At 46.0% G+C, this 11484-nt stretch overlaps 1 protein-coding gene across 1 annotated transcript in view; it reads right to left on the reverse strand.

Annotated features, from left to right (window-relative positions):
- The window catches only part of GMPS (guanine monophosphate synthase), a 64541-nt gene extending 60219 nt beyond the window's left edge, over positions 1-4322 (reverse strand). Inside the window, exon 1 of the mRNA XM_072618663.1 lies at positions 4166-4322. Coding sequence (XP_072474764.1) covers positions 4166-4192 — 27 coding nt within the window. The 5' untranslated portion in view covers positions 4193-4322. The remainder of the gene's footprint in view (positions 1-4165) is intronic.
- Positions 4323-11484: the final 7162 nt, after the last annotated feature.

The following is an 11484-nucleotide window of genomic DNA, read 5'->3' on the forward strand; positions in this document are numbered from 1 at the left end:
GTTCCAGTCACCATTATAGCCTGGGAATCTTTGGAACTGAAGTAAAAGTTAAGACTGAAATAACAAGTCTTTGAGACATGACTTGGAATCTGAGACAATCCTACCTCCATCACGGACAATTCAGAGTTGTGGGATGGAAGCCAAGAACACCTGAGTTCAAATACAGCCTTGGACACTTACCAGTTGTGTGACCCTGGGCAAGTCACTAACCTCTATCTGCCTCAGTTTCCTCAACTATAAGATGGGGGTCACAATAGCACCTCCCAGTGTCGTTGTGAGGATCAAATGAGATATCAGTAAAGCAGTTAGTAGAGTGTCTGGCACACAGTAGGAGCCATATAAATGCTACTTAACCTCCAAGTTTGTTTTCTCTCTGTGAAAATGAGTTTAATATTTGGTCTTCCTACCTCTCACATACAACTGACTACATTTATTATGTGATCAGAAGACGTTTTTATATGCTACATACCCTGAGCATAATTTAAAGTTTCTATTTAGTTATTTTGCAGACTTTTTTTCCCACTAGACCAGGGATAGTATAGGAAGAAGACCCTGGTGAGAAATTCATTAAGGGAGGATCCCACAGCCATGTCTCAAAGGCTCCACCTGAACCCAACTCAAAGGTCAGCTCTGATCCACCAGGACACACTGGTCTTTCCTTTCAAGAATAAGTAGCTCAAAAACCTTACAGGTCATCACTCACCTATAAGCTCACTATACAAGCAATATTTAATTGAAACACTTAAATTATTCACATTCCACAACAGGCCATTTAACTCCACATACAATTCCTAAGTGGACATTTCTAAAGCCTTTTACCCAAAAAGCTACCAGAAGTTTCACATTTCATACCAAAATAATAGTCTCCTAAGGTGAAATAAGTCATCTTCACTGGAAGAGAAGTCAAATAAGATACCCTGCCACTCGTCCATTTCCCCAATCTAAATAAGAAATACAGGCCACGTAACTCCTGGTCCAATGATCTTCCTACAAAAACAAGAGTTTTGTGGAAATTATAAGTAACAAAAATAAAATAACCTGAGATTTTAATGAGAGACTAGAAATTTTATTTTCTGTGTTTTAATTCAAAGTGAAGACCTTACAAAAATGTCATTGTATTAGTAACAGCAGCACCCTAAGAGAATTCACCAGATGTTTTTGACTGGGAGATTTGCCTGGGCTCCCATCATTTTAGACCCTCTCTAGCCTTAAACACCCCAACCACTTCCCCCAATCTAAATGGCTGCATTAACTCGAAGATGGAGGTCTCATCTCTGTAACCCTAGGACTCAGTTTCCTTATCCGTATAAAGATGCTGAATTAATTACATGCCACGATCATTTCTGGCAGTACCTGGAAACAAGTGTTTCATCTTGGTTTAAATTGAGACCAGGAATCCCTGGCTTACCCACAGAGAAAATAATAGCCAACTCTCGAACAGGTCCATCACACAGCAAATCAATGGAGAAGCCTTGACCTGCTGTTTCTGATCAGAGCTTTGGGCAGCCTGGTAGCACCCCACCCCTCCAGGGTATTCAACACTTTAGTTCCAGACTTAGCACACTCACCCTTCTTTAGCACTGTTGAGCTCAAGCAATCCATCAGACTCAGCCTCCCCAGAAAAAAGGATTACTTACTCCTGGTGTGTGCCACCACCCCCAGCTGCCTGGTACATAGTAAACACTTAATAACTGTTTTATTTATAGTTCTAGTTTACTTAAATGAACAAAAAAGGTGAAATTTTAAACCACATTTTTACATCCCTGAAAGGTCTACAGAATCTATGTAATAAAGCTGTCCTGCTTTAAAAAAGTAAAAAAAAAAAAAAACCAAAAAACCCACCATGGGTCATTTTACAAAAGAATTCACCATCAACTTCCCTTGAATAATTTTTAAAACAGGCACTTTGAATGTGACTTAAGTGGCACAACTTTAAGGAGTACAGAGTTAAAACGAGTTAGTAATGACAATACATTTTGGGGAATGTGGGGAGGACAACGGTGGGCCACTGAAACTCCCATTCTGACTTCTAGGACTTATTTAATATGTCTCATCAACTTAGCCCTGATTAATTTTAAAATCTGATCTACCAGTAAAACCAGGACTTAATAATACTATGAGATAACAAATGTCTTTAAATGGGGAGAAATTAACAATTCCACTAGGGCACAACTATTTCAAAATTATTTCGATTTGGGGTCTTCAGCGTTTAAAACTCATATCCCTTGGGCAGTAGGTGCGGCAGAGGGAACACAGCAAGCAGCATTTGGAGTCAAGAGCACTCTGCTGGAATTCCCCCTAAATGATTTCTTAGCTGTGTGATCAGCACATTAATCACAGTGGACAGAACACAATGGATTTGAAGTCAGGGGCCTTGGGTTCAAATTCTACCTTCTGTCACTCCCTGCATGATCCTAGGAAAGTCACTAAACCTCTGGGCTTTGACTTCCTCATTTGTAAAATGAAGGGGTTGAACTAGGTCATTAAAATCCCTTACAGCTGTAAATCTATAAGCCCTAATCATTTCGCCTCTCAGTTCCTCAGTTGGCTTATTTGTAAAAATTAAGGCAAAACTCTACCTGCACTACTTATTTCTCCTAGCACTGTGCAAACCTTCCAACAAACTGTGACCCGTTCCCACCTCATCCTGATCAAGTCTGGTCGGGTCATCCTCAAACCCCATAAATTTCCAGAGTGGGTCCCAGCTATGAAGCAGATAACACGAAAACAGGAAGGAAAAGGGTTACAAGCTTTATACTGGGGAGCGGGGTTTAGAAGTTAAATTAAACTAGTAACATTCATTGGGGGATGAGGGCAAACCTCCAGGTTTGGAGCAAAAAGGTCCCTTTTTAATTATAAGTGACTTATATGCACTAAATTATTACTGAAACTAATTGGAATATAAATTGGTCTTAAAATGTTTCTTGTTCATTAAACCTATGAAAATAATAGTAATGTGATGTTTAAGGTTTGCAAAGCAACTCATGGACGTTCTCTGCAGTGGCCCAGGAGTCAGAGGGCTTTCGTTGAAACGCTGCCTCTAAAGCTGTCAGAGGTAACTTAACTTTCCAGGGACCCAGACAGATCCGTATTCTGTAACATGAAGGGTTTGGCGTCTACAACCGCAAATCTATGATACTATGTAGCAGCCTTAGGAAGCATGTATCATCCCCACATTACCGATGAGCAAACTAAGGTCCAAGAAGTGATGTGACCGGCGAGCAAGGGCCCAGGGTCCTGGTCACCTCGTCCTCCTCAGGACCGCGCGCTGCTTTTCCTGTATTCTCCATATACGAATTAAGCTTCCTTCCTCGTGCAGCGCTGCTTGGGGGGCCCGGGCACGGACAGTGGTGCCCAAGCGGCCTTTCCGAGAAGTTTCCGGGGTGAAGGGAGGGACGCTCCTGGCCTGGAAGCCCAGACCCGACTCTGCTCACTCTCAGCCCTCGGCACGAGAGTCAGAAATGCCAAAGGAGAACAAGGCCGGCTTCGGGGGGAGGGGGGTGAGGAGGGGTCGGCCCCGCGGGTTGGGGGGAATCCGAGGAGCGGTAACCAGATGGCGGGGGTGAAGGAAGACCAGAGATCGGATCCCACGGCGGAGGCGGACGAGGCGATACCAGAGGGCAAGTGATCGGTGGGGGAGGGGCCGATCCCACGGAGGGCAGGTGAGCCACGCGGGATGGTGGGGGTGCCCAGGGCCTTGGGTTCTCCCCCTCCTCTCTCGGCCCCCACCCACGTGCCCAGGCCCAAGCTGGGCAGCCACGTGGGGCCCGGGCGGGGCGCTGCTCCGCACGTGGGCCAGGGCGAGCCACGCGGCCCGTCACCCCCAGGCCGGGCGGATGGACCGACGGACCGACTGGGGGAGGGGAGGAGGCGGCCCTGCCGCTCCCCCTGCCCGCCCTGCGCCCCCCGCCGCGCGCCCCCTCTCGGGCCCCCGCGGGCCCAGGACGCGCGCGCCGGACACGAGCCCCCACGTCCGGACAGTAACACACTCACACTCTCACACTCACACTCACTCGCTCACATCCGCGCGCGCACACTCGCGTCCCAACAAAGCGGCGGCGGCGGGAAGCGAGGCAGGCCCCGACCGGGGACTCTCCCGCCGCGGCGCCCGAAAAGCCCGGGCCAAGGCCGCGCGCCCAGGCCGGCGGCGGCTCCGCTCACTGACCTTGGAGTCTCCGTTGCACAGGGCCATGGGTGCGGGCGCGGGCGGCACAGACGGCGAGGGGCGGGCGGCGACGGCGCTCCGACCTCGTCTCTGGGCCCCGGCGGGAGGGGGCGGGCTGGAGGAAGAGGAGGAGGAGGGGCAGCGGGAGGGGGAGGGGAGGAGGGGGCGGGGCGGAGCTTCCCGCACGCAGCCACCGCCTCCGGGGGCCGCCGCTGGGAGGAGCCCGAGCTCGGCCGGGTGAGGGGCGGGGCCCGGCGGGCTCTGGGGATGGACACGCGGGCCCGCGAGGCTCCTGGAGAGCTCCTCGACCCCCCCGCGGGCCGTGGGCACGTGTTCTAAGCCCGCATTGGAATGAAGGGAACCGGCCCGGAATCTGCAGAGCCGGGTTCGGATGCAGGACGTATCTGGGCTCCACGAGGCTCCTTAGTTTTCATGATGGGGGGAGGGCTGTCAAAGCTCCCCCACCCCTCCGTACGTCCCCTCGAAAGTGACCTTCCATTCACGCTGTGTGTGTGTATATATGTATATGTATATCCTGTATATGTTTTGCATATGTGGGCTCCCCATTACAACTGAAGTTTCTTGAGGGTAGGGGCTGCTTTTCTCTGTACCCCCCAAGGCTCCGCGCGCAGTACCGGGGTATTAAAAGCTTGTTCATCGGCTGACATAAACCACTTGTTTTGCGACTCTAATTAATAATAGCTTTTTGACATTTATAATGCCTTTTAGATGCATTATCTCATTTTAGACATGAATTATATGGCAGCAGATATCATGGAGTTGAGGAAATAGGCTCAGGCTAAAATTACCATCCAATAGTCAAATGTCACCTGCGTGAGGCCAGCAGGATTTGAACCAAAGTCCTCCGGACTCTGTTCCTCCATCAGTGAAAATAAAGTGATTTACCTAAATGTCTTAGTGATGGGCTCAGTCTCTGGGAACCTCCTTGAACTCCCCTTGAATCTTCCCACTTAATCTGGCCTTTCATATTCAAATATGTTGCCCTTGGCCTAACCTGGCCTTCCATTTTCTGTTACCTCTGGATTACCCCACTTGCTTCCCACCCAAACCCTCCATTGTCTGATATCTCCTGATTATCTCCAGCTGTTTCCAACCCTTGACCAGTCACCCCAGTCCCACTGAGGTCCTCCTAGGACTTCTCAAAACCCTCCCTAAACCCCTCCTCCCCTCAGCCTAGACTACCAGACCACCTCTAGATCCCTCCTACAGTCTTTTCTGTATTTAAGTTCCATCTCGCCTCCATGAAGGTGCCTAGATTCAATCCAGCTCAGACTGTCTAGCTGAGATTCTTTCTGGCTGTGTTTAAGGCCCATATGAGATAATTAAGAAAGGGAAGGCACTGGAATTAATAGGAGCTGAGAAGAGGAGCTTCCAGTAAAAGATGGGATTTTCACTGGGATTTGATAGAGCAGAGAAGGGAGAGTGTCCGAGACATGGGAGGCATCCAGAGAGAATGCCCTGAGCTGAGATGGAGTGTCTGGTTCATGGAAAAGCCAGGAGGCCAGTGTCATTGGTTCAAAGAATTCATGGAGGGTGGAAAGGATAAAAAAACTGGAAAGGTAGGAGTGGGCTAGGTTATGAAGGTCTTTGAATGCCAGAGCATCTTGCTTTTGCTCCTAGAGGCAACAGGGAACCACTGGAGTGTACTGAGTAGGGGGAATGACATGACTAGACCTGTATTTTAGGAAAACCACTTTGGTGGCTATATGGAGGAAACGTTAGAGTGGGGAGAGATTGGAGGCAGGCAGTTCCACCAGCTGCTATTGCAATAATTCAGGGGTGAGTTGATGAGGGCCTGCACCAGGGTGAGGGCAGTGTCCTGAGAAAAAGGGGCTGTATTTGAGACTGGTTGCAGAGGTGAGATCCATAGGCCTTGTTAACAGCTGGGGGGAAAGAGGGTGTGGTGGGAGATAGTGAGGAATCCAAGATGCCCCCTAAGGCTACTGCAAGGATAGTGTTACCCTCTACACTAATAGGGAAGGCAGAAGAGGAAGGGAGAGTTTAGAGGGGAAGATAATGAACATGAGGAGATAAAGGATTGAGGCCATGGTACCTTCTAGTGAAGGTTTGTTTAGGCTTTTTTAAGGATGATATTAAATTTTTTATTTCCTTTTAGTTCTCCAGCAACTTTTGGTTAAGATTTACCTCACCTAATGAAAACATGGATGTAAAAATGTACTTCATAGCCTCAAGCATTCCTTAGATAAGAAGCCAGAGGAAAGATATATAAATCCTTCTCCTTAATCAGCCTATCTGTGAGGTGTAAGGGGTGTTCAGGGTGGATAAGCATCTGTGGTGTGAGGGCTGCTCTTCCACTTTTGATGTACAACTGATTCACTATATCAGCAAGGACCCGGATATACACAGGAGGACCTGCTGTACAGGTTCTTAGATCTGTTTTTCTAGAAGGAAAGCAACTTTTGAGGGGTCAACAATTACTTTAGTCAAGCACATGTATCATTCACTTAGTTCAGGGGAAAAAGTGAGCACCCTGAACTTCAGAAGAGAAAATACAGAGAAACAAAGATCAACCAAGAGATAGGGCTTTCAACTATCTGACCATAAGGAATACATAGATCACAGATCAACAGACAGATCCAACTGCCTGACCACACATACATAGTTACCAGAGACAGAAACACCAACATCTGAGTTTTCAAAGGAGGGGGAAGTCCACTCCTTAGAGGTTGCCCAGAGTCCGGTCTGGCCAAACAAACACTTCTAATGAGTAAGCCCCAAAGTAAAACCTCACCTCAGAGTATTATGCACTTTTCAGAGCCAGACAGCATCACAACCCTTGAGAACCAGTGCATTAGAAATTAACAAAAGGTGTGGACCTCCCAGTCAAACTTCTCTTAAAGGGCAGACCCATAAATGGGTGGGGGAAAATCTTTAACTCTCTAATTAACATTACATTCACTCTACTTTCACCTCTATACCAAGAAGCATTCTCAGCAACCACACCCCTTTAAAACTGTCTCACCCACAGGCTAAACCTGGTGGAGGGGAATGGACAGGTCTCAAACCCTTTGGTGAGTTAAGGGGATGTGTACTCTAAGCATGTGAAGACGTCTCCCAGCAGAATGGGCAGATGAGAACAAATTGATCCACGGCCATGAAGAAAGTGGAAGTAGGTGCTTAGACTTGGATCAGACATTGAAGACTGAGTTCACTGCATCCCAGGCCATTGCCAGTTGTCCTGACTTTTGTTTTGGTACTGGAATAAAAAGTGAGGCTGATGACTTTGTGCAATTCTGCCTCACTTCAATCCAGTTCACTCCAGAAGCAATGCACCACCCCATGATGTCATTGGTCCTCCGGGGAAAAAAACAACATTTATGAATCCTCCAGTTTAAATCTGTAACCTGACTTAGTTTATCTATGACAAAATTTGTTTCCTTAAGGCAATATATGAGATTATTACTCTACTTAATTTTGTTCAACTTTCATGACATTGAAGGAGTGTGGGATTATGGATCTACCTTCTCTTTAACTTTTACAGCCTAAGAGGAATGTACAGGATCACAATGTATAAAAGACTTATTTTTCTGTCATTTTGCCATAATTTTGTCTGTAAGAAGCCTCGTCAGAACCCTCATGATTGTTCAGGTTTTCTCTGAGGCCTGGACCTGTACTTAAGCATAATAACAAAGCCTAGGTTTTTACCTCTGTGATTGCAGTATTACAGTAAATATATATTTGACAAAAATAGGGGCAGTGGATGGAGCACCAGTGCAGGAGTCAGGAGGACCTGAGTTCATATCTCACCTCAGACACGTGACACTCACTAGCTGTGTGACCTTGGGCAACTCACTTAACCCCAGTTGCCTCATCCTGGGTCATCTCCAGTCATCCTGATGAATATCTGGTCATTGGATTCAGATGGCTCTGGAGGAGAAGTGAGGCTGGTGACCTGCACAGCCCTCCCTCACTCAAAACAAAGTCAAGTGGCAAGTCATGTCATTATTTCTCTGATGGCATGGTCTTCTTTGGCAATGAAGGATGAACACACATTTGGCAAAAGTCATCTACCATATGGAGTAGAAGACGTATTTCTGCCATAACAATGGGGAGACCTGGGCAGGCTTGAAGGAAGTAGGGAATGAATTAGTAGACAGGAAGAGACTAAAGATTAGAGAAAGAAAAGATTATGGTTAAGGAGGCAACCTGTTGGAGAAGACATGAGGAGATGGGTTCAAGGGCACATAGAGAGGAGTTCTCCTTGACTAGGAGGGGGCTACCTCATCAGAGACTGGAAGAAAGGAGGAGAAAGTGACAAGATCTTGTAGAGACAGAAGATCTTGGACACCATGTACTTGAGAGCATGAGTTCTTCACCTTTTTTGGGTTCTGGATGACTTGGGCAATCTGGTGAAGCCTATGGACCCATTCTCAGAATGGTTTAAATGCATAAAATGAAATACTAGAATTACAAAGGAAACCAAATCATTACCAAACTATTTTTTAAAAAAGTTCACAGATTCCAGATTAAGAGCCCCTGCTAAAGCTCTCTTTGTGGTGGCTAAGAAGTGGAAATTGAGGAGATGCCCATCAATTGGAGAATGGCTAAGCAAACTGTGGTATATGATTGTAATAGAATATTATTGTACTGTAAGAAATAACAAGCAGAATGATTTCAGAAAAACCTGGAAAGACCTACATGAACTGATGCATAGTGAAGAGAACAGAACCAGAAAAACACTGTACACAGTGATAGCAATATTGTTTGACAAAGAACTGTGAATGACTTAGCTATTCTCAGCAATACAATAATCTAAGCAATTCCAAAGAACTAATGATGAAATGTGCTATCTACTTCCAGAGAAAGAACTGATGGTTTGAATATAGATAGAAGCATACTATTTTTCACTTTCATTCTTTTTCTTTTATTCAAGTCTTCTTGTACAAAATGACTAATATGGAAATGTTTTACATAACAGCACATGTATAACCTATATCTGATTGCTTACCATCTCAGGGAGGGGGGAAGGGAAGGGAGGGACGGAATTTGGAACCCCAAACTTCAAACACAAATGTTTAAAAGAAAAACAAAAGAATCCCTACTAAAAAAGAGCCCCGCAGTAACCCTGACAGAACTTGCCACCCATCATTCTGCACCTTGTCTGCTTTGAGGTTGCCTGCTCCCGCCTTCATCATTCTGTCACATAAGGTCTTGTTATAGTCTCCTAGCCATTCATTCCGCTTCTTTTATCAAAGAGTCTAACACTCAGTTCAGTCTTCCCCAACTCCTACACTCATAGGAGGGAATCTGAATATGCCCATTGATCATAACCTCCTATCCTTGTGCTTCCCCTGCTGCCTCACTTCTCCTGCACCAGGAACCCTTACCCCTACCCCCTGGTACCTCAGTGGAGCACTCCTGCTCTGGCCTCCTTTTGTGCCCTTTCCAGCGCTTGACTCGATGACTGATCAGTTCAACTCTGTTAGTCTTAACCCTTCAAGCTACTGTCCTCTTGTCCCCATCCCACGAACAATGAGGGGCCAACTAGGCTCACTCCAAAGTTATCTAATCCCAACCAAGCTCTCATTGCTGGGCAGCTGGCCTCTAATTCTTTCCCAACTGACACTCCCTACAAGAGCTATTCAAAATTTTCTCTGCCCTGGCCCCATACTAGCCCTCTACCCTCCTCCACAAAGGAACTCTATTCTTTATGAAGCAAAGAGAGGCCAACCAAAGGGAGCTTCCTCTTCTCCCTCATTTCAAACCTCAAAACTCTACATCAAGGCCCAGCCTTTCCTCCTTTGGTCCATCCTCTAAAGAAGCCTTCTTGCCAAAGCTCATTTTTTAACTTTCTCTTCACTTCAATAAATCCCACAGGGCCTCCTGATGAGGCATTGCCTCAAGAGGGTCATTGTCCACTACATCCAAGCCTAGCTATAGCCATACTACTTTTCATTCCAAAGCCACCTCCCCTTCCCCTCCAGACCTTTATAGTTATGGAACTATCAGCTGACATTTATCCTAGAAAGGGTAAGTCAATCTAGTTCCCCTGTGCTTTCACTCCAGGAACTTTCCAAATCAAACCTCCCTCTCCAGGCGCTGCTGCTCTAAAGGTATCATTCCTCATAGAAATATAAATTCCTTGATTGCTGGGATCATATTTACTTTGGTGCACTTAGCACCAAAGTGCTTAGCAGTCTTGCAGCTTAATGTTTCTATCATAGAAGACTGTAGCACATGCAAGTACCATCAGTTTGCCAAGATGGTGTCATCCACTAGGGAGCTGCTTCTGGGAGCATGAAGGACTTTCCACACTGGCCTAGCATGTTTGGGAAGAATCTTTTTCTATTGACTGAGGAAGAGGAACTGCCACATCTCCAAGACAGCCTGACTTGAGCACCAGATGGGGCTTTTTGCAGTATTTGAGTCTGAAGCGAAAAGTGACTCCTTGACTTATACCAAGTGGTAAGGGGGAAGCCCTTAGGGTAGGTAGGTGGTACAGTGGATAGAGTGTAGGGCCTGGAGTGAAGAAGACCTGAGTTCAAATTTGGCCTCAGACAGTTACTACCTCTATGACGCTGGGCAAGTCACTTAACCCTGCTTACTTCAGTTTCCTCATCTATAAAATGAATTAGCGAAGGAAATGGCAAACCACTCCAGTATCTCTGTTAAGAAAACCCCAAATGGGGTCACGAAGAGTCAGACATGACTGCAATAATTAAACAACAAGAAGAAACAATCAATAAGCCCGGCAGAATGAAGAGAAATCAGTGTTAAGAAAACCCAGACAAAAGTATTCAGGAGGATAGGGCGGTCAGCCATGTCAAATTCTGCAGAGAGGTCCAGAAAGATGAAGATGGAGAAAAAGCTATCAGAGCTAGCAATTAATGAGAACATTGGTAACTTTGACAAGTGCAGTTAGATTAAGGAGGAGTGAGTGGAAAAGTGGAAGTAGTACTTTCTAGGAGTTTGGCTCTGAAAGGGAAAAGAAATGAAGGAGGATAACTTGAGGGGATGGGCAGGTCAAATGAGGATATTTTTAAGGATGAGCAAGACCTGGGCCAGGAGATATGGAAAGACTGGAGATTAGGAAAAGGTTTGGAACAACTGCTAAAAAGCAGCCTCATTTTTTAACAGCAACTACATCTAATGCTACTCTTTTTCGCATTTCATAGTAACAAAATTAACTTATTCGAAGTAGTTAATTCCCATTTAGCTAATCAATCCCAAAATCATTCTGTATTTAATGTAATACTTTTCTGGTTAATAGTGAACAAGAATGGGCAGCTAGGGTGTGCCATGGATAAAGCACCAGGAAGACTTACCTTCCTGAGTTC

The sequence above is a fragment of the Notamacropus eugenii genome, chromosome 6 (genome assembly GCF_028372415.1).
Source record: "Notamacropus eugenii isolate mMacEug1 chromosome 6, mMacEug1.pri_v2, whole genome shotgun sequence".
Lineage (NCBI taxonomy): Eukaryota > Metazoa > Chordata > Mammalia > Diprotodontia > Macropodidae > Notamacropus > Notamacropus eugenii.